General features: G+C 50.7%; 1 protein-coding gene and 1 long non-coding RNA gene across 3 annotated transcripts in view; one reads left to right on the top strand and one right to left on the bottom strand.

The window, feature by feature from the left end:
- Positions 1 to 7,117: 7,117 nt before the first annotated feature.
- LOC140685057 (uncharacterized) lies at positions 7,118 to 9,672 on the bottom strand. The gene is made up of 3 exons (XR_012058232.1): positions 9,546 to 9,672; positions 8,310 to 8,390; positions 7,118 to 7,258 (listed from the first exon to the last, which is right to left on the bottom strand). It is a non-coding gene; the product is annotated as an uncharacterized lncRNA (long non-coding RNA).
- A 17-nt stretch (positions 9,673 to 9,689) lies between these two features.
- The window catches only part of CACNA1H (calcium voltage-gated channel subunit alpha1 H), a 159,352-nt gene continuing 145,726 nt past the window's right edge, over positions 9,690 to 23,315 (top strand). For both annotated transcript variants that reach the window (XR_012058231.1, XM_030284645.4), the window contains exons 1-2: positions 9,690 to 9,846; positions 10,093 to 10,424. Coding sequence is in view for 1 of the 2 variants with exons in the window: in XM_030284645.4 (XP_030140505.4) it covers positions 10,111 to 10,424 (314 nt within the window). In the remaining variant the exon portion in view is untranslated. The remainder of the gene's footprint in view (positions 9,847 to 10,092; positions 10,425 to 23,315) is intronic.

The following is a 23,315-nucleotide window of genomic DNA, read 5'->3' as shown; positions in this document are numbered from 1 at the left end:
CCAATCGGAGAGCGAATCTGCCCTAAGGGACGGCGCTGATTGGTGGGTGCGGGTCTGTGCCCGCCCCCACGCGGCTCGTTGCCGCGGTAACGGGAAGGCGGTTCGGTTAAATGGCGCTGCCGAGGGCTGAGGGGAAGTGCCGGGGCTTTGAGGGGGGTGAAGGCACCTCGCTCCAGGAAGGAAATATTATCCTGCCACAAACGGTTTTTATAGGAAAAATTCCTCCTGAGGCCAAGGTTTCGGCAGTCAGTCTTTTCTTCCATGCAGAGTCCATAGGTTTATAACAGAGGGGAGGGGCTCAGATCAGTACCAGCGCTCAGAGCCTGAAATCTGATGTTTGCCGCCACCGCCAGATCCCAGATCCAGAAATTTCTCGGTTCTGGCACAGCCCAAGTGCAGCAATTTGCTGGCGTGGAAAGGCAAAATCCGGCAATTTCCCATCCCTCATCCCAGTGTTCCCATCCCTCATCCCAGTGTTCCTATCCCTCATCCCAGTGTTCCTATCCCTCATCCCAGTGTTCCCATCCCTCATATCCCGCTGTTCCCATCCCTCATATCCCGGTGTTCCCATCCCTCATGTCCCGGTGTTCCCATCCCTCATATCCCGCTTTTCCCATCCTTCATATCCCGGTGTTCCCATCCCTCATATCCCGGTGTTCCCATCCCTCATATCCCGGTGTTCCCATCCCCATATCCCGGTGTTCCCATCCCTCATATCCCGGTGTTCCCATCCCTCATATCCCGGTGTTCCCATCCCTCATCCCGGTGTTCTCATCCCTCATATCCCGGTGTTCCCATCCCTCATCCCGGTGTTCCCACCATCCCTCATATCCCGCTGTTCCCATCCCTCATATCCCAGTGTTCCCATCCCTCATATCCCGGTGTTCCCATCCCTCATCCCGGTGTTCCCACCATCCCTCATATCCCGGTGTTCCCATCCTCATATCCCGGTGTTCCCATCCCTCATATCCCGGTGTTCCCATCCCTCATATCCCGGTGTTCCCATCCCTCATATCCCGGTGTTCCCATCCCTCATCCCGGTGTTCCCACCATCCCTCATATCCCGGTGTTCCCATCCCTCATATCCCGGTGTTCCCATCCCTCATATCCCGGTGTTCCCATCCCACATTCCTCCATGTGCCGCCGCCGTGCAGGAGCCGCTCGCCCACGCAGCTCCAATTCCCCGTCTGGAGCAGGGAAAAAAAAACCTGGAACAATCCCAATCCCAACATTCCCGACTGGCTGCTCCCGGTGGGGGGGGATGGGAGGTGGGGGAAGGGCATTTCCAAGGAAATTTTGGGGTTAAGGAATGTGGCTGTGCCGCAGGGAGGGGTTTTTATCCCGGGTGGAGGGAGATTCGAGCACAGGGATTTTATTCCCGGCGTTTGGAGCAGGAGATTCTCCGGGATAAAGGGAAAAGTCGGATGTGCTGGGATTTGGGGTGAGCTCAGGAAATTTGGGATTTGGGGAAGGAAGTGGGGGAGGGATTTGAATATTCCAGGTGTTGCTGGCTCTGATCCCAGCGCTGTGCCTGGAGTTTTGTGGGATTCCTTGTTTTTCCACTCCAGGAACATTCCTTGTTTTCCACTCTGGGAATATTCCTTTTTTCCATACAGGGAACATTCCTTGTTTTCCAAAGGACATCCCTCTTTTAGGAGAGGCCACATGGAAAAGCAGGAAAGGAATGGGAGCTTCCCTATAAAATATTCACCGGCTCAGCTCCGCTGGAGCCTCCTGAGGAATTTTGGGATCTGGAATAATGAGGCTCCACTGCTCTTCCCGCATTTCTGCCTCCTCCTGGCTCATCCCTTATTAATGTGCCCTTTCCATGACTTTTTGGGATGGATTTTCCTGCAGGAGATTTTGATCCCTTTGTTCCTGCTTGAGGAAGGGAAAGCACCGCTGGAAAATGGGAGAAGGGAATTTCCTTCATGGAATTTGTTTGGATTGATGGGATTTTATGGAGCATCCCATTGCAGCCCTGCCATGGATGGAGACACTGGAATTTTTTCTTTCCAGCCTGGAAAATATTTTTATGGGAAAGAAGGAGGAATTCTTTTTCTCCTGGGATAATCAGGAGTGCAAGAGGAGCTTCCTGGAAAACCTTTCCCATTCCAGGAGGAGCCTGGAGGCTCCTGCTGCTCAGATCATTCCCAGGATGGATCATTTATCCCATTTCCATCTTCTTTTTTATCCTAAAATCCCCCCCCCTTTTTTTTTTTTTTTTTTTTTTTTTTGTGGGATTGACTCTGGAATGGTCAGGCCAGGATGATCCTGGAATAGTTTGGATTGGGAAGGGATCTTAAAGCTCATCCCATTCCAACCCCAACACTTCCCATTATCCCAGTCCTCTTCCAGCCTTTCCTAGGACACTTCCAGGGATCCAGGGGCAGTCACAGCTTCTCTGGGAATTCCATCCCAGCCAGGAATTCCTTCCCAATATCCCATTTATCCTCACCCTCTGCCAGCTGGAAGCTATTCCCCCTTTTCCCATCATTCCATAGCCTTGGGAATATTCCCTCTCCATCTTTCCTGGCGATTTCAATCATTCCCCCCCAGCTGAGGGGATTTTCCTGGGCAAACCAGGAAAAATGGTTTTATCCCACTTTTTAAATGCCGGGAATTCTCCATCCTTAGAATGGAAAGAGGGAAATCCAGAAGAGTGGGAACAGCGGGAATTCAAACCGAGGGAAAACCGGGAGTGGGAACGATTCCAGTGGGAGTGAGGTCAGCGGGAATCCTCGGCAGGAAAACCCGGCTGGTTCCCATGGAAACGCCCAGCCAGGATTTCACACTCCACCAGTTTAAAGTCAGCATTCCATTAAAAAAAAAAAAGCCGGGAAAAACCCAGGGAGGGAATCCTGAGGGAACCCCTCCAGCACCTTTATTTTTCCTTTGTGGAATGCATGGATAAATAGGAATACTTGGGAGTGGAGCACAATTCCAGGGAGCTACTCCCAGTTCAGACACTTCCAGGTGATTTTCCAAGATTCCAGAGGGTTTGGAATCATTTTGCCGTGGGATAATCAGTGGCACAAAGAACTTGTTGGAAACTAAAGGAATTTTAAGGGATAAATGAAAGAAAATTTAGGGGGCAAGGAAATAAAGGAGCCAAGAATCCATAAATTCCTGATTTTCTTCTTGGGAAAAATATGGACTTGCTGGGTTTGGGAGGAAAAAGGAATTTTAAGCAATGAGAGGTTGCCATGGGCAACCAGAATTCCGGCCCTGAGGTGGGAATTTGGGAATTCCTGAGTGGAGCAGGGATTCCCTTCCAGCAACAAAGCCCATGGAAGAGGGAAAATCAGGGGATGCAGCTGGAAAATCCAATTAAAAAGAATAAAAAAAGCAAAATTCCCAAGCTGGAGCTGTTGTGGATCCCAAAGTGTTGGAATTGTGGGAGAAAATGGGAAGGGGTTTTCTGGGATGAAGTGGGAATGGGAATTGACAAAAGTATTCCATAACTGACCCTTGAAAAATGAAAAAAATCTGGATTTTTGGGGATGGTTCCCAAACTCCAGTGGCAGCGCTGGGCTGGGTAAATTTGGGAATTCTCTCCCCAAAGAGAATTCCAAAAGAAATCCGTGGATTTAGCCATAAACCAGGAGTAATGATGAAACTGCACTGGGAATTTTATTATTCCTTATCTCCTTTGGGATACACCAGATCGATTTATTGGAACCACAATATCCCAAAAATCCCTTTAAATGGGAAATAAACCAGGAATGAACCCCAAAGAGAGCCCGGAATCTTGGGAAGCTGCTCCAGCTTTCCCTGGGAATCCTGCTGGAATGAGAGCCCCCCTGCAGAGCGATCCCAAACCTTTGGAATCACGGAATTAGGGAATGGTTTGGGATGCAGAGCTCAGGCAGCTCCATCCCAACACCTTCCACAATTCCAGGCTGCTCCAAGCTCCCTCCAGCCTGGCCTTGGACATTCCCGGGATGAGGCAGCCACGGATTCTTTGGGAATGCTGGGATTTTAGGGAAACTGGGAAAACACAATTCCCGAGGGAATCTGGGGTGGAGGCCGGGCTGGACATCGGGAAGAGGAGGAGAGCGAAGCAGATAAAAGGAAAATTCCCAAATTGTCCCTGGAATGTGGGATGGGAATGGGAATGGGAATGGGAATGGGAATGGGAATGGGAATGGGAATGGGAAGAACCTGCCGGGCCCTGGAGGGAGCTCATTCCTGCCTTTCCCAATCCCACGGGAGCCCCGTTATCCCGCTTTTCCCTGGCTGAAAATCCCTCTGGGGAGGCTCCTCTCAGCCTCTGGATCATTCCCAAAGATTTGTTCTTATCCTGGCTTTTAGAGCCAAAGCCGGGCTTTACAAAGCTGGGCTTTAAAGCCAAACCCAGGCCCTTGGAGACAAAGCCAGGCTTTTAGAGCTGGAGACGGGCCCTTGGAGACAAGGCTGGACTTTACAAAGCCAGGCCTCACCTAAGCCAGGCCTTTAGAGCCTAAGCCAGGCCTTTAGAGCCAAAGCCAGGCCTTACCTAAGCCAGGCCTCACCTAAGCCGTGCTTTTAGAGCCTAAACCAGGCCTTTAGAGCCAAAGCCAGGCCTTACCTAAGCCAGGCCTTTAGAGCCAAAACCAGGCCTTACCTAAGCCAGGCCTCACCTAAGCCGGGTCTTTAGAACCAAAGCCAGGTCCCACCTAAGATGGGCCTTTAGAGCCTAAACCAGGCTTTTAGAGCCTAAACCAGGCTTTTAGAGCCTAAGCCAGGCTTTTAGAGCCTAAACCAGGCTTTTAGAACATAAACCAGGCTTTTAGAGCCTAAACCAGGCTTTTAGAGCCTAAGCCAGGCTTTTAGAGCCTAAACCAGGCTTTTAGAGCCTAAGCCAGGCTTTTAGAGCTAAATTGAGCTTTTAGAGCTAAACTGGGCTTTTAGAGCCTAAGCCGGGCTTTTAGAGGCCTCCCATGAATATTTCAGGCCGGAGCAGCACAGGGATGAGGCCGGTGAGAGCTGCAGGGATGGGAGATGCTCCAGGGGGAATTTTCCAGAATCTTCCAGCTGGATTTGCTGGGATGCGCTCGGATCCTCCAGGGTTTGGAGCACTCAGGGAAAGCTCCAAAACGGGAAATGTTTTGTCCTCTGGAGTTGGGATCGGCTGTGATTTCATTGGAGGCTCCCGGTTTTCCTGGTTTTTTTGTGAATTTGGTATGGAATTCCTGGCTCTGCAGCCCCTCTGCACCAGGAATTCCAGGGGCCCTCAGAGCTGGGGCTGCATCTCCTCATTTCTATCCCAAAAAATCCCCGGGATAACTTGGCCAAAAATGGAGCTTCCGGAGCTTTCACCTCATTTTTTGGGATCACCAAATCATTTGGGATCGTTTGACCCCTCCTGCTCCCGGTTTTTAGAGGCCAGATAAGGAGCTCATCCCAATTATCCATGGAAAAGATGATTTCTCTTTTTTCTGGCTTCATGCCTTCCTTTTTATCCCAAAAAAAATGAACATCCAGGCCAGGAGGCCAAGGAATTTCCCAGATAACAAAGTGAAATTAAATTACTTTATTCCCCCCTGGCCCAAGGAGGTAAATTCCTCCCTGAACTCATCCCTGAGAATTATCAGGAATAAACTCCCACTTTTCCAAGGTTTTTAACCTGGCCCAAAGGTTCCCTGACCTCAATCTGGGCTGAAAATTCAGACTGGAGAAGTGCTGAGCTTCCCAAAAAATAATCACAACTTGGAAGTGGAATTCTGGGACTTGGAGGTGCCGACCTGAATTTTGGGAACGCAAAGTTTGGATGAGGGAAGGAACTTTGTAGGGAATATTGAGGAAGTGCAGGTGGCTTGATCCTGGTTATTCCCAATATCCAAAATTCCTTTAAAACTGGATTTCCTGGAAAACGCTAGCATTGCCTTCAAATTTCCATCTCCTGGTTTTCCCAAATTTCATGAAATCCCTGGAATGGTTTGGGTGGGAAAGGGATAAAGCTGATCCCATTCCAAATCCCAGGCTGCTCCAAATGCCTGGCCTGGGATTTTTCCAGGGATGGGGCATCCCAGCTTCTCTGGAAAACAGGGAATTCCTGCTGTGGCTCTCCCACTGATTTTGGATATCAGCCAGGATAAATCCCATAAATCCCTGCTTTTTCCTCATTTCTTTCAGGGATAGGGTGATACTGAGGGCTCTTGGAAATGGAGAATTCCAGGGATTGGGATGCCCGGGATTCAGGGGCTCCTGCAGGATCCAACCGGCTCCAAAGGAAATCCACGAGCTCATTCCCCGCTCCTGGAAATTCCCATGAGGATCAGATTGTATCCAAGAATTTTCCCATATTTGAAGGGCAGCCCCAAATCCTTCCCAGCTGGGTTTTCCCGGTTTTCCCTGGAAAAGAGGCTGCCAGCAGAGGGCACACAATGGATGGAGATGGGATCCTGCTCCCAGTTCTTCCCGAACCCCTTTTCCAAGAGGACAAATGGAGGCAGGAAGGGACATTCCCGAGGTTGGAGAGGGTCGGGAATGGGATCTGGGATCCCTCAGAACTTCCAGGAGTTTGGGATGTGATTATGGATCAGAAATCCCTGGCTGCTCCTTCCCAGGGATCTGGGATCCCTCAGAGCTTCCAGGTGCTTGGATTTTAGGATCAGAAATCCCTGGCTGCTTGTTCCCACAAATCTTGGATCTCTCAGGACTTCCAGATATTTGAACTTTAGGATCAGAAATCCCTGGATGCTCCTTCCCACGAATTTGGGATCCTTCAGAACATCCAGGAGTTTGGGACGTGATTATGGATCAGAAATCCCTGGCTGCTCCTTGCCAGGAATCTCGGATCCCTCAGAACTTCCAGGAGTCTGGGACGTGATTAAGGATCATCAATCCCTGCCTGTTCCATCCCAGGCTGGCTGGGAATGCCATAAATCCCAATAAAACAAATGGAGTATTAAAGGAGCCAGGAGTGATCCATAAAAAATCATGGAAAGAGCCGGATGTGACTCCCAGAACAGCAGCAAATCCCGGCTGTTGTTCCCTGGCACCTTTCGAATGTAGTTTGTCCTTCCTGATCTATCCTCAGCCAGAACATCCCAAATTTTAGCAGGGATGCAAATTCCTCTCTGGATGCACTCCCTGATCTTGGATTTGAGGTTGGAAGGGAAAATCAAGACAATTTCTGGGTTGGAAAAGGGATTGGGAGGCTCCCCAGATCCCAAATTCAATCATTCCTCCCGAATTTATTCATCCCGACATTTTCTGGGTGGATTCCTGGCTGGGTGAACTCCTCCAACACATCTGGCTCTCCATCAGCATCCTGCAAAATTAATTTCAGGAATTAGCAGCAATTCCTTTGGATTTGGGACTTTGTGCCACCAAGGGGGAAAGGAAAGGAAAGGAAAGGAAAGGAAAGGAAAGGAAAGGAAAGGAAAGGAAAGGAAAGGAAAGGAAAGGAAAGGAAAGGAAAGGAAAGGAAAGGAAAGGAAAGGAAAGGAAAGGAAAGGAAAGGAAAGGAAAGGAAAGGAAAGGAAAGGAAAGGAAAGGAAAGGAAAGGAAAGGAAAGGAAAGGAAAGGAAAGGAAAGGAAAGGAAAGGAAAGGAAAGGAAAGGAAAGGAAAGGAAAGGAAAGGAAAGGAAAGGAAAGGAAAGGAAAGGAAAGGAAAGGAAAGGAAAGGAAAGGAAAGGAAAGGAAAGGAAAGGAAAGGAAAGGAAAGGAAAGGAAAGGGTGTAAAGTAGGGATTGCATCGGAGATTCCACACTTTGCTCCCAGCTAATTAGGACAAATCCTAAATTCCAGAGGGAAGATGTGGCTGAGAGTTCATGGAGCTCTTCTGGAGTTTCCCACTCTGGAGTTCTCCAGCTCAGGACAAAGATTTTTAGAGGGAAACAGGACGTGCCTGGACCCCATCCCAAAGGCAGGCAATAAAATTCCTGACTTTCCAGTGGGGTGTCAGGAGAGCAGGATGTTCCTGGGAATGCTGAATCCATCCCCAAGTCCATCCCTGGAGGAAAGGAGCCCACACTTTCCTCCATGAGGATTTATTCCCTTCCACAGTTCCTGAGGATCCCACAAGGAATTAGGAGGAGCAGGGCAGATCCTGCTCTGTTTATTCCAGAGTTAATTCCATTGGGTTGGGATGAGTTAAAATGTTGATTTTTTTTTTCCACTCAGACACCTTCCACTATTCCAGGATGCTCCAAGCCTCATCCTTGAACAATTCCAGGGATTTGGCTGGAGCAAGGATCCTCCTCATCATTCTGGAATTCTCTTTCCCAGAATCAGGAATCTGAAAAGCTTGGGAAACAATGTGGCTGAGACACCCAGGTGAGCTGGAAACCCCAAATCCTTCAGAATTCCCACAAACTCACCTCGGTTTTCATGGAAAACGTCGGCAGGAAGGGCAGGAAACAGAGGGAATTCAACCCCAGGGAAGGAATTCAAGCGGAATTCTACTGGAAGGAGATCCTGGTGATTCCCTTCGGATTTTCCCATGTGCCTCATCCCAGTCCTTCATCCCATATCCCTCCTATCCCCGTGGCATTCCCACAAGCAGCCCCTGCAGACAGGTTGGATCAGTCTGATGAATTTTTGGGAATGCTTGGATTCCGTCCTCGAGGTCTTTTCCATTCCTCTCCCTCCTGCTTGGCCGGGCTTTTCCCTTTGTATCCCGCACTGAAATCGCCACACCCTGTTCATCCCAACCTGGGAAGATCCCATAAAACCTTGGAATCGCCGCTAGAGCCCAGCTCTTTAGGAGCCCCGTTAGGCTCAGCTTTGGGTGCTTTGAAAGCCGCCCGAGCTTTCTTCCCAATCAATTCCCAGTTATTAACCGGGAGGAACATCGGGAGCTGCATTTGCAAATGGAATGTGCTACTGGATAATGAACTCCTGAAAACATTCCAGGGGACGGGAACCCATCCACTCCCGGATTTCAATCCCATCCCCGCACCCCCAGCCTGAGAGAATTCACGGAATTCCAAGGAATTCAAAGGGATAAAACTTCCCGAGCGGAGTTGAAGGGCTGGAGCCTGGGAGGACTTTCCCTGGGCTGTTTCCTGGGATCCCTGGGAGTTTTTTGGGAGTTAAACCCTGGAGCAGCTGAGCTGCGAGCTTAGAGCCGAGTTTAGTTATTAAACCGCTCCTACCTCCAACCTGGGCTCAGCCGGGGGCTGGGGGAGCGCCGGGAGGGGCGATCCGCCTTTTTTAGGGCTCCATCTCCCTTTTTAGGGGCGCGTCCCCCCCTTTTTGGGATCTGCCCAGCTCGGAGGTGCCGGAGCCGCGCAGCCCTCGCGGGATGGAGCGGAACCAAACCCGCAGCGCCCGCTCCAAATCCTCTCCGCCCGCCCGGGGATGCTTCGGGAGGGTCCCCGGCTCGTCGCCCCCCACCCATGGGTGCCCTCCCGTCCCGCAGCGCCGCGCGGAGCCCGAACAAAGGCGGGGGAGGGGGCGATGCGGGGCTGCCCCGGCTCCTCCCGGCCCCCGCCCCCGCCGCCCCCGCTCTCCCCTCCCCTCGCTCTCCCTCCTCCCCCGGTAAATCCGAAGTTTCCTGTTGGGCACGGGCGAAGCTCGGCGGAGCTGCCTCCTCTTCGCTCCTTGGGATTTACCGTCGGGAGAGGCTCGGGAAGGGCCCCCGCCACCTCCTCTTCCTCCTCCTTCTCCTGCTCTTCCTCCTCCTCCTCCTCTCCCCAGCCTTCCTCCATCCTCCATCCCCGCGGGCGGGCGCCGCACGCCGAGCCCCAACCCCTCCCTTCCCCCTCCTCCCCCCCGCTGGATTTTGGGGGTGTCACCGTGCCTGGGTGGGGTGGGGGGGCTCGGCCACCCCCCGGAGCCGCGATTGTCGCCGGTCCCATGTGAGCTGCAAGGCACGGCTATGCCCCTGGGGACACAGCGCTCCGCCCAGCTAAGGTAGGACACCCCCCAAGAATCCTCCATCCCCCAAAACCAAACGCCAGAAGGCTCCTCCAGGCTCTCCCTAAAGGGTGGGGGGCACCCCCAGCTCGCTTTGGGGGGCGGGAGCGGCCGCGCCCGGGCGGAGGCTCGACCTCCCCCCCGCCCGCCTTTGTTGTGGCTGGAGCGCCGGGACCCGGCGGAGCATCCCCGGGAGCCGCGGGGCCGGGGGCCCGGCCCTGACCCGCTGCCCTCGCCCCGCAGGTGCCGCTGGCCGCGACCATGAGCGCCGGCGAGAGCCGAGAGCCGCCGCGCCCGGCCGAGGTGCGGGTGCCCATCACGGCGCTGCCGGTTCCGCGCCGCCCCGCCGAGCAGCCGCCCGAGGATGCCGGCAGCGGCTCCGGCAGCGGCTCCGGCAGCGGCTCCGGCAGCGGCTCCGGCTCCAGCAGCGGCTCCCCCGGCCGAGAGCCGCCCGCCGAGCTGGGCTCCGAGGAGGAGGAGCAGGTGCCTTACCCGGCGCTGGCACCCACCGCCTTCTTCTGCCTCAAGCAAACCACCCGCCCGCGCAGCTGGTGCCTCAGGCTGGTCTGTAACCCATATCCTTTCCCTCGTGACACCCCCGGGGACACCGCGGCACCCCCGGGACACCGCGGCACCCCTGGGACCCTCCCCGTGGCCGGAGCATCCCGGCGGAGCGCCCGGGGATGCCCACGGAGCCACCGGCGTGTCCTCGGTGTGTCCCCAGTGCCGGCTCGGAGAGGGGGACAAGGGGGATTTGTGGCGTGTCCCCCGTGTCCCCCGTGTCGGGGACACGCCAAGGTCCCGCAGCGGCTCCGTGCGAGTGGCCGGGACGGGCAGGACGGAGCCGCTCGGGGGGTGCGGAGCCGCCGCCCCCCGAAAATTCCAAGCGGGAAAAATCCCTCAACTCCACTGGCTGGGATGGGAATCCTCGCAATTCCAAAGGCGACCTTGGTTTTGTTGGGATGCCGGGGGGGATCAGCCCCTCCGCTGTTTTTATATAAAAGCCGCGAGTGCACGGGAGCTTTCCCGACGGGGAGAAATGGAGCTGGAGTTGCTTTGGGAAAGGCAAATTCCCGAAAAGTCCCCTCCGCTTTTGTTCTGCTGCAACTTGCAGGGAAGGAAGGGAACAGTGAATCCCTTAAATCTCCGCCGTTCCCGGTGTCCTTTCCCGGCTTTAGGGATGTTAAATAATCATCCAGCCGCGTTTTCCTCTGGCTCGTGACATCCAGGAGATGGAATTTTCCCCGGAATGCTGGGTGCGAGCGAGAGTTGTCAGTTTGTGCCCGGAATCTTTGGGAAGTGAGCTTTTAGCATGGGCATTGTGTGGAGAATTCCTGCTTTTCCCTGCCCCCCATCCCTGCCTGCCTCTCTCCCCGTTTTTTATTAATTTATTAGCCCCATTATTTATTAATAAGCTGATTATTGATCTGCCTCAGCTCCCCACACAAACCCCTGGTTCTCCCAAGCAGCCGGCCCAGCAGGAATTACACATTCCTCCTGGGAATGCTGCTCCGGGCTGGGAACTGCAGGAATATTCAGAGGGAAAATCCCACGGTTTTTATGGATTTGGGGCTCCTTTTGTTTTGCACAAAATGTTGACCAACTTTGGTTCTGTAGTGATTCCTAAAAACACTCAGGGAATTCATTAAAGGTTGGATTTAGTCGGGAAAAATCCCTTTCCCAAATTCTTTTCTCTGGGAAACGGAGCTCCTTGGCCCCAGCTGATTTCTTGGCTCTGCTCTCATTGGGTGAAGTCTCTGCTTGCAGCAAATCTGGGCTTAAATTCCTCTTCCTAAAGTGCTCCTTGCTGGTTAAGCCAGGCCTAACATCGCCAGAGCCCTCCTGGGTGCTCATTCCAGCATTCCCGAGAGCCTGGATGCTGGAAAAAAGGGATTTGGGGCAACTGCAATTGGGATTTCCAGCCCTGAGGTGGGAACTTGGACATGCAAAAGTGGAAGGGTGGAGCTGATGCTTAAATATTCCACAGAATGAGAATTCCATAAGAAAAATGGGATGGAGCTGGCCTTGGGGAGGGCACTGTGTTGTCACAGGCAGGAGTGAGTCAGGATGGATTTATTCCCTAATCCAGGTGCTGGTGATGGAAAACTTTGGGAGTTTGTGGGAGGAAAAGTCGTTTCCTTTGGCTCTGGGGGAGTCTCCGGGTTTGGCATTCCCGAAATCTCCTCTGGCAGGAGGAGAATTCCAAGGCAGGTGTTTTGGGAGAGGGTTCAGGCGTGCTCAGGCTGGGCTTGGATTTTCCTGTTGGGAATTCCCAGCAGAGCACCTGCCTTTCCCAAACCTCCCCATCCAACCAAACATCAGCTGGAAATGGGGATGGATTGTGAACAGCCAAGCAGGAATTCATAGAATTCCCAGGATTTCAGTGCTGGTGTGCTTGGATGGCCGCAGGAGGGGTGAGCTCCTTGCTGGGATTTATTCCCATTTTCCCAGTCTCCAAAATTAAATCCCTGGATTAAATTTTTCAAGAAGAGCTGGTTGGGATTTTTGGAGACACCTCAGAGCAGGATCTGGGTCTGGGTGTGTTGGAAACACCTGGAAACTGGGAGCTTGAGAAAAATTCCATGGAGTGGGACACTTGGGAAGCAGCTGGATGAGGAGCATGGCTGGATCAGTGCAGTGAGGGCTGGAATTCCTGGGAGATTTTCCACAGGGAAAAAATCCCACAGAGGGCATTTGTGGCTGTGTGGGTTTGGATTCTCTTCCCGCCCTTCCTGAAGCACAAATCCATAAACCAGGAAAAGGAGTGTTGGGTTTTCCTTAGGATTTATGGAAGGGAGGGATGGGAATTGGGAATGCTCCCAAAATCCTCAGATCTTCCCAAGGTGCCCTCCTTGGATGGAGCTTTTTAGTTGTTTTTTTTTCCAGGGAAGTTGTCCTTGCTCCCACTGGGATTGATTTGGTGGGAAGAGGGAAAGGTCTTGCTTGTGCCCTCCAATTCCCACATCCCTCTTTTCCCTGTGCTTGCTGGTTTGGGAATTCTCCTCCTGTGAAATTCCAACTCCAGGGTCCAATTTCCAGCAGCTCCTTTAGGCTGATCCCATGCTGGGAATGGAGCTGCCTTCGGATGAGGCACCCAAAATTCCAACTGTGCTTCCATCCAACAAACCCCGTGGGGATCTCCCTTCCCAACCCAGATTTTCCAAGAGCTGCCAGCCACTCCAGATATTTTTGGGAATCGGAGCTACCCCAGCCCCGTGGCCCAGAGCAGGTGGGAATCTTCCCAAAAAACGTGATTTGTGTGGAGCTTAAAGCAGGAAGGGGTCACTGGGAGGCTTTGGAATGGCTAAAAAAAGCTGGAGCCGGGTTCTGGAGGGGACAGGTGGGGCGGGATCGGTTTACGGAGCCGGGAGCGTTCCCGGGAAACGTTCCCAGCCGGAGGCATCCGCGGGAAAACGGGGATGGGGCAGATGGAGGAGCTGCACCTCGGGGTTCTGCCTTCGGGAATGCTGAGAGCAACCTGGGAAAAGGATCCTGGAACGGTTCCTGCTCTGCCTCCCCCTCTGCTCCCAGAGGTTTGGGTTAATGACGTATTCCAGTTGGGAATTGTTGAGGAAAAGCGCTGATTTTGGGGGGTGGGAGCGCTAATTAGGAGTGTGTTAATTTGATTAATCCAAGCAGGGACACTCTGCTGTCACTTTTGCTCTTCAGTGGCATTCCCTGGATTTATTCCTGGATTTTCTGAGCTCAGGAATCTCTTCCCGAGCTCCAGGGTCACCTCCAACCCCAATTCCCACCCCAAAATCATGGCTCACAACGCGCCAACAACCCAAACATCATTTTTGGTATACAAGCCCTGATCCAAATGGGATTTTCCCTCAAACCCAGTTGGATTTTCCCTCTGTTTCCCTGCTGTGCTTTGAATTTCCCTTTTTTTTTCTTTTAAATCTACCTAAAATTGGGAGCCAAGTTCTTTATTTTCCTTCAGATTGGATCTCCTACGTCTGTTTATTTCTGGAGGGCCGTGGGCGGCATTTTGTGCTGTTCCCGTGGGGATTTGGGATTTGCCACCCCTCAGGGTCATTCCCTGGCTTTTCCCCAGCCAATCCATGGAATGTCAAATGGGGTTTCCGTGAATATTTGGGATCAGCAAGAAAGGGATGAATCCATGGATGTCCTCGGGAGGGGTTGGAAGCACCTCCAGGATTTTTGGGTCATGGATGTGACCCTGGATGGGCTCTGATGCGGAGGAAAGCTTGGAATCCATCCCGGGACATCTCCAAGGGGTTTTCCCTTTGGAAAACTGGGGAAAATGGGATGGAGGGATGGGAAGCACAGCACTGGGAATCTGCTTCCAAGCCTGGCTTTTCTAGGATCCCTGTATCCTAATCCATGTTTTATTGCCAGTGGATTCCAGTGTTATCCATCCAGCTTCTCTGGGGTGTTTTGCTGGTTTTTAGGGTTTTTTTAGTGGAAAAATGGGATTGGATTGATTTAAACTCAGCTTTCCCATGGCTTTGTGTTTGGGCACTCGGGCTGATCCTGTAGGATCCATGACTTTTCCAAGCTCCAAGTGGAATAATTCCACTGGGACAACTGGGATCGCTCTTGTTTGCAGTCAGTAAAGTAGGAATTGGGATTTTCCCCCTGGTTTTTCATGGATTTGGGATTTGTTCCCAATCCCTGCAGCAGCCAAGAATTCCTGCTGCCCACTCAGAGATTTCCCTGGATTTCCCCACTGGTTCCCAGTCTGGGATCTCCTCAGGTGCTGAAAATTCAGGAGGAATCCCAGGGATGCCCATCCAAAGCCATCCAGGTGTGTTTTCCTTTAATCCCTCAGAATTCCACCCCCCTGAGTGCCTGCCCAGCATTCCAAAGCTGGAATTCCTCATGTGAGGGATATTTTCCAAATATTTACACAGATGTGGGAAATTCAGATTTTGCTTTTAATTCTTAAGGCAGCAGCTGCTGGTTGGGGCAAATCCCTAAATCCCCAATCCCTAAATCCTTGGGATTTTAAGGAAAATACACTTTAGAGGGAATATTTCACTGCCTGGGATAGGAGGGAAGTTACTCCAGGGTTATTCCATGATCCCACCTAGGAGTTAATTCCAGAACTTCCAATCCTTTTCCTGAAGCAGCACAGGAAAAAAGTGATGAGCTCCGTGTCTAGGGCTCTTCCCAACCTCCCTGGAAATCTGGGAATGGTCACTTTGGAGCGGACTTTGACAAAAAGCAGCTGGAAAAGACAATTTTCCCTTTTTTTCCTGGATAAAAATCCGGTCTGGGCACTGCAGCAGGAGCAGGGATTTGGCAGTGGATGAAACGCTCGGCTCCGGGATCTCGTTTTCCCTCTTTCCATGGACAGATGGGAATTGTGTCAGCTCACAATGCTCCCAGTATTTGGTTGTTTTTCCCTGGAATTCCAGAGGAATGGGATGGCTCTGTGTGTGTGCAGCTATTCCAGGCAGGAATTCCAGCTGGGTCTCTGCTCCCAGTCCCTTCCCTCCATCCCAGCAGGGAGGATTTGCCCGGATATGAAAAATCCTGGGAGATCATGCTGGAAGCAGGAGTTGCCGTGTGGATTTTTGGGATATCAGCCCCATTCCCGAGGGATGGAGGGCATTGGATGGATGTGATAGACAGGGATGTTTTGGGAAGAGCATCCCGTGGGATTCGTGTGGATCTCGTTGTACCCAAACTCTTTGATCCTCTCCGCCTGTTTGTTTGTTTGGATTTTCCGGCTGTCCCAGGAATTCCTGGGAGATTTGGGATCAGAACAGGTGTTTCCATGGATTTCTGCTCCTATCTCCGAGGATATGGAAAGAAGGAGGAATTGACAGCTCCTTTATTGGGAATGACAGGGAGGGAAGGATGGGAGACAAAGCGAAATGTGGGATTTGGTGCCACAAATGGGAATTCTTTGGGATTGGGAAAGGGCTCCTTCCAAGGGCTGCCAGCTCAGGTGGGATGGAGCTGTTGAATCCCAAATCCCAACCTGCTGGGGATCCCAAATCCATCTCCAGCTTCCCTTGGGACAGAGCTGAGGGCAAACGAGGCAGGATCATCCCTGCTGGAGTCACTTTAGGCCCAAGTTTAAGCCAGGTTTAACCCTGATTTCCCGAGACTTGGGAACAAGGAGACTCGGGAATTAGGGATCTGGGAGCAGGGAGATTTGGGAACAGGGAGTCTCAGGAATCAGGGAACGTCAGGGAATGCTCTTGGCCCGGCAGCGTGTCCTGATCCCGGCTCCTGCTGGATGTTCTCCAGGATTTCTGCACCTTTCAAAGGCTCCTGGAGCGCTCCAGTGCCAACAATTCCTGCTAATCCAGACATCCCAGGGATCCTGTCTGCCTGGGAATGCTGGACCAGAATCCCTAAAAAGGCTCCAGGGCTGGGGCTGCCAAGAGGGATGAGCTCGATCTGGCTGCGCATCCTGTGGGGTTGGTTTCTCAGGAATTCTGGGATGTGCTGCCCTTTCCAGAGGGTTGGGAAGCCAAAAGCTCCATTTTTTCACCAGGAGCCTGTCCCAAGCTCCTTTAGGCTGGATGTTGGGAAAACCTTGGTTTTTCCATGGAAGTTCTCACCAGTCCATAAATATTACCAGGAATGGGATCTCCTCAGGTTGGAAGAAACCTGGAATTATCTGGGATGATGTCAATGCTTGGTTTACATCCTGGCAGATCCATGAATTTCCAGGTGCTGTTTGCAGAGGACTGGAGAAGTCTGGGACAACGGCAGGAATGACGGAATTCCCACCAAAGGGGCGGGGCTGGATTCCCTTTGGAATGGTGGGAATTTCTCTATCCCAGCTCACCAACTGGTGGCCCAGGCCAGAGCCAGAAGCTCCTCCCAGCCTTTGGAATACGGATCCTGGAATATTCCTCAATTACCACCGTTAGACACAAATCCTTTGGATCTGATCCAGGTATCCCAGATTTTCTAGCAGTGCTTTTTGGGATCTGTTCTTGGGATATGAGCATTTTTCACCTTCCTTCCCAGTGTTCTCGAGCATCCCTTTTATCCCAGAGCATTCCTGGATTCCCAGGGAATCCCTTGTATCCCAGACCAGGCTCGGAGAGAAATCCCAATTGTTATAAAACTCCTCTGGAGCAGTTCATATTCCAAGCACAGCCTAATTCCTTGAATTCTGTAGGGAAAATCCTAGGAGCGGGATTGGGCTGAGCTCTGATTTGGGAAAATGCGGATTTGGGAAAGGTTTTGGAATTCCAGAGGTTTAATTTAGAGGAAAAACCTGTGGAATAGGAGGAAAAGAAAGTGAGGAAAAGGTTCTTTTCCAGCTGAGCTTAGCACAAATTCCATGGATTGATTCCTGCCTGGAATTTTGGGGATTGAAAGAGGCATAAAAGTATGGAAGGGACAGAATTTCCCAGGAATTTTGTAATTCAAGGATCAAGCACTGCTGTCCCTTTGATTCCAGTTGGGAACAAATGATGACAATGGAGAAAAGTTCAACTGGACTGGAAAAATGGGAATATTTTAATATTCCCTGTGTTGCTTGATTCCAGAGTGTGGAATTTCCAGGGAATTTCCCTTTAGCTGCTCCCAACAGAATGCTGCTCCAATCCTTCCCTCATTCCCAGGAATTTTGCTGTTAGAGCAGCGAATTTTCCACATTTTTCTCAAAAGTCTATTTCCTTCCCTGTCTTTTCCAAGTCATATTCCCACCACTCCTTTCCCACCTGAGCTGGGATATCCACAGGAAAATGGGATTTCCTGGAAGTGCTGGAAAAGCTCCAGCCAGGGGATTTTCCAGGAACGGTTTGTGTTTCCGGGGAAAGCCAGGAGGGAATTCCAAACCAGAGTTTGGATCTCATCCTCCTTCATCTCCCTTTTCCCACCTTTTCCACATCCTGCTCCTCTAGGAACCCCACCCAGCTTTTTTTTAGGATGAGGAGGGAATTACCAGTTTGAATCCAGGGAGAAAAAATTTATCCAAGGAATTGGGACTTGGCAGGACATGAGGGGACAGAGGAAGGAGAAAACCGTGGAATGTTTTGCTTTTCCTCAGTTTTCAAGGCAAAATTTCATTTTTCCCTTTGAAAGCAGCTCTCAGGCCACAAAAAAATGGGAATTATCCCTCAAATCCTCATTTTATTTGAAATCCCGGTTGGAAAAGGCGATCTGGGGACACGAGTGGGAATTTCGGTGCTGTTCCTTCATCCGTGTGCATTCCCGGTGAAATTCCCGAAGGATTTTCCACCCCCACGCCCAAGAAAAGTTGTTTTGGGGTTGGTTTTTTTTGGGATGGGGGGAAGGAAAGGAGGAATTAATGAGCTTGGAGCCGTTGCCATGGCAACCTGTTGCTAATGGATCTCTGGGGTTTCCTCTCCACCTCCAGCCACGTTTCCTGGGAATATCATTCCCATGGCAACAGATGGCACTGATCCCTCCTGGCCACCGCCTTGGAAGGGCACAAAAAAAGCTCCTTTTTCCATCATCCCGGGAATTTTTAGTGGGAAAAAAAAATTCCTGCTATTCCAGAGAGTTTTTTTTTGAATGCTTGGAGTAAAAATTCCCAACTTGATCCTGTCTTTTTTTGGGGGTTTTTCATCCCAAATCCAACCCTCACCTCCCATGTGCTCTTTGCTGCCTCCTCTTCCTTGCCCTCCCCTTGAAGTTGGAATTCTGGGAGAAAAGTCTGGGAAAAGTGAGAATTTTGTGGCACGATTACAAAGCATGGGGGAAACTGCTCATTCCTTTGAAAAATTCCCACTTCCTTTCTGTGTTGGCTTTCCACCGCCTTTGGATGATGAAGATTCCATCAAATTCTCTCCTCCCAGCCTGAGCTCTTCCCTCTTCCCAATCCAAATGGATTTGGATCCAAATGGATTTCTTTGGATGAGCAGCACTCCCAGGAGCTGCTTTTCCAAGGAAAATTGGGTTTGTTTCTCTTTCAATCCAGGGAGGGTCACTCGGAGTCTTTTTCCTGGAAATTCCCTGTGATTTTCCTGGAAAACCACTTCCCTCTCTCCCATCCTTTCTCCAAAGCTTTCCGTGGCCATCTCTGGTGGATTCCTTATTTTCCAGAGGCTTCTCGGGAATGGATAGTTTTTCTAAGGAGCCTGGAATGATTGGATCTGCATTTAGCCTCTTTATTTCCAGAGGTCCTGGAGTTCAAACACTTTTCCAGCCTTTCCAGAGGCTCCGGCTCGATCCACCCTGGAATCCCAGGAGGATCAGCACCATTCCAACAGCAGGAGGATTTTTAGGGATTTACAACCCAATCTGGTGCTTCTTGCTCTTCCTTTTCCCAAAATTATTCCTGGAACCCCGCTCCCAGCTGGTGTGGCCTCGCCGTTTTCCGTGTCCATTCCGTGCCGGATTCCCGGCGGTGCCTGGAGAGGAAAGGTTGGATATGAGGGAAATTTAATGATTCTGGCAGCTTTTCCAAGGATGTTCCGGCATCCTTGACCTTGGAGGAGAAGCTGGGCAGCACTGCAGGTTCCCACTTGGCTCCTTGGCATGAATTGCCAGCCTGTCAATCCCGAAAATGCTGATGTTGGGATTTTAGCGGAGCGTTAAAAATCCGGGATAATTACCTTGGAATTAGATCATTCCATGGGAGAGGTTCACAGCTGCTCCTTCCTAATCTGAGGTGCTGATTTAGGCTTTATTCCCGATTTCCTCTCAGATTGTTTAAAGGGAAAATAAATTGGCTCAATTAAAAGAAGATGGAATTCTTGCTTTTCCAGCAAATCTAGGCCATTATTAAATCCTTCCATGGTAAAAAAAACCATTCCAATTATTGGAGAGGGAATTTTTTCCATCCAAAGCTTAAGTGGTCACCCTCGGCTAAATTCCACCTTTTATCAACTTAATTGGAAAACATTCATTCCATGAAATAATCTGGGAATGCTGGGAAGGAATCGCAAGTTGCCAGGACAACCCATTTCTCCCTGGCTCCCTTTTTAATCCTTTTTTTCCCTCCCCCCTTTCTTTCTCCAATGTCACTTTGGATCATATCATCCTGACGGGAGATTTCATTATTTGGGAATTCAGGCGGCCTGGATTGAAAGGCAGAGGGATTTTTGGGAAGTTAATGGAATTTAGGGAGCTCTTCTTGTATCCGTGCCTGTCCTCCACGGAAGGTCACGGGGAGAAGTGGGAATGACTGGGAAAGCTGGGAAATCAGTGGAAGGAAACAAGAGGCATCTCCTCCTTTATCCCAACACCTCATTCCAGCAAATTCCAGCTGGGAATGCCGTTGAATCCAAGTTGGATTTGTGACATGGGACACAACGTGGGATCCATGAGATCCATGAGATCCGTGAGCTTCTGGTCAGTGAAATTCCAGTGGAAGAATGAGGGTGGCTCAAAGTCTGCTGGATCCAGGATTTTCCTGGAAAACCACTTCCCTCTCTCCCATCCTTTCTCCTCCCCTGGAATAATTGGGATTTCAGGTTGGGATGGAATTTTGGTTCATGAAGAAGGAAATAATTCCCGAGGAAGTCATGGACACAGGGCTGGATGTCACCTCAAAGGGAAGAGTTGGTGGCAGGTCTGTCCACATTCCATGGGAATGGATTGGACATTGGGAAAAGATGCCCGGGCAAAATCCCAACAAAGATCCAAAGCCTTTGGTGCATCCTGGACCAGGCCAAATCCCAGAAATCCCTGGGTTTGGTCATTCCAAGGAAACCCTTGGCTCAATGTCCCAAGGGTTTGACATCCCAGGATGAGCTGTGGCTGTGTTGAAAATCCAAGGACAGGATTCCTCATGCATCGCTGGGAAAAATGGGAAAAGCTCTGGAATACATCCAGGAAAGGTGCAGCAGTGATTTCCAGGGAGATGATTTTGGAGCTGGATTTGGGGGCTGTTCCCATGTTCCTCAGTTGTCCCACAAGTCCCGGACTGCCAGCCCGGATGTTGGAATTTTGGGGGGAATAGGATGCTGTGGAATTTTTGGGAATGGACACCCGACTTCAGAAGTTAGCCTGAAAAAGAAAAGCCTCGAAAATAAGGTTATTCCTGAAAAATCTTGGATTACTTGGAATGTACTGAAATCCCAGCCTCCCCTGACTCTGCAGCTCCGATGGGGATAAATCCATTCATTCCGGCCCCGTTCCTGATCCATTATTTATGGCCCAACATTTGCTCTGGAAAACAGCTCCATGTGCTCACTGCCAGAACCTTTGGATCCCTCGGGATTTTCCCTGTTTAATGAGTCCCGGGGGCGGGAAGAGGGGTCAGGAGAGGGGGAGACTCTGAACGTCTCCGCTCGCGCTTTTCCTGCTCTGGGTTGCTCCAGTTTTGTAGGAATTCTCCTCCCACCCAGCGAGATCAAAGGAAAAAGGGAAAATAAATCCGCTGAGCCACTTGTTGGGATTTCCCTTTGGAGACACCTAAATTGCAGCTTTGCTTTTCCATCTGCTAATTATCCATTGTTGGATTTTTCCATTTAATTTGTTGGTTGTTCCCTTTATTTTTTTTTTTTTTTCCCTTAAATCCACTTTTTTCTGGGAGCACTCGGTTCTGCAGGAAGCTCATCCATCCTATCCCAAGGATGGTCTGGAATGAATCCATTTAGGATTATTCCCATTTTTCTGCCCCCTCCCTCACCCTTGTGGCTCTGGCTCCAGTGGGATGATTTATTTTCCATTTGCCAAAGGATGGAATAATCCATATCCATGTGCCTCTGGCTTCTAATCCCTCTTTTTTTTTTCCTCCTGGGTGATTGCATTCTATGTGGGAGGGGTTTTAAAGCTTTTTTTGGTTTTTTTTGGGATTTGGAATTAAAAACTAAGCTGGAAATGCAGAATGGAATGTGAGGAATATTTTGCTTGAATTTTTCCTTTCCCTTTGACTTGAATTCCAGATAAATCCGGGAATTGCTCCCTGCCCCCATCCTTCTCCCAACAGCCTCAGCCAAGGATCGAAAATCTAAATTCCTAAAAAATCAAGGAAGTCAGTGAAGCTTCCTGGCTCCATCCCCTCCATCCTGGAGAATTTTTTCCATGAACTGTGTGGATTCCGATTTACCTTTCCCGCTAATTTTGAGGGAATGAACCAGTCAGGCTCCTGGAAAAAGCAATCTTTCCACGCTAAACAGAGGGAAGAAAGAGGAATTAGAGGAATTAGGGGGGAAGTTCCCAGCATTCCTGATCCATTTGCAGTTCCATGGGAATGTGGTAGTGCTGTTCAATCTGTGCAGCCTCATTGATTCCCAATAAATCCTTGGGATCGCTTGACCCCATTCCGTGGTCCCAATTCAATGTCACTCATCCCACACGTCAGTGCCGGCTCCAAATATCCCAGGCAGTTTCCAGCCCTTCCCAGACGTGGATCTGGACTCCCAAAAGCCTTTTTTATCCAGGTATTTCATGGAAAAATCCATCATTATTTATTTTTAATCTCAATTTCCTCGTCAGATTTTGCGATTTTGGTGGTTTTCCTTTTTTGCCGGACTTTTATGGTTGGATGCTCCATCCACCCTGCGTTAAGCAGGAAAGGCTGATGCTGGGATAAGGAAAATAAGAAATCCATGGATTTGGCTTGGCACAGGGACAGTGACCACACCAATGACACTTCCAGGGATCCAGGGGCAGCCACAGCTTCTCTGGGAATTCCATCCCATCTCCTCCTCACCCTCCCAGCTGGGAATTCCTTCCCAAATCCATTGAAACCTCTTGTCTTCCAGTTTAAAGCCATTCCCCTTTCCTTGGGGGGAGGAAGCTTTTAAAGGAAAAAGAACTCTGGGAATATTTAAAATTTTTCCCTCTTTGAGCAAAATTCCTCCAAAATCTGATCGAAATGATTCCACACAAACTTGGCTTTTCCCTGTGCTGGGCAGGGAAGGAGCAGGTTTGGCTCCAAGGAAAAGTTTGGGAAGAGCATGGAGATGTCAGAGCTTATCCAACGAAGGGGAAAAATGCCCGGAACCCTTTGGTGTTCCCGAGGTTTGTCAGGAAATCTTTCCTAACGACTTCACTCCGCCTCTCCACGTGGAGTTCCAATGGGTTTGGAGGGAAGGACATCAGAAAAGATGGATAACATCGGGAATTCAACAAGGACTCCGGCCAATTTTCCTTTGCAATCCAATTTCCACAGGCAGGATGTGCCACTGGAAATGCCAGGGCTATTTATGGATCCTGGGATCAAGGGGAAACGTAGAAAAGTTCGGAATTTTGGCAGCTTTATCGGGATTTGCAAGGAGGGAGAAGCTGTTTATGCTGGGAATGGTCTGGAGGGAGCTGGGGGACACATCCAGCCCCATTCCCTGGCTGAGGAATCCCAAATCCTGCTCCTTCCTCGCCTTTTGTCCTCCCTGGGTCATCCATATATGGGGCTTTTCCAGGAGAAAACTCCCAGCAGAGCTCCAATCTAAACAGTGGCAGCATCCCAGGATTTCTGCAGCTCCAAACTCCTGGAGCAGCTTCCAGCTGGAATTAGGAGCCCTTGGGAATTGGGAACCCCAAGCAGTTATTTTGTCATTGTCAAACTCCCACCTGGAATTTGCTTGGAATTTGCTCTGGCTGTACTGGAA

Source organism: Taeniopygia guttata, chromosome 14, assembly GCF_048771995.1.
Source record: "Taeniopygia guttata chromosome 14, bTaeGut7.mat, whole genome shotgun sequence".
NCBI lineage: Eukaryota > Metazoa > Chordata > Aves > Passeriformes > Estrildidae > Taeniopygia > Taeniopygia guttata.
The sequence above is the reverse complement of the archived record's forward strand: the minus strand, read 5'-3'. Positions and strand labels throughout refer to the sequence as shown.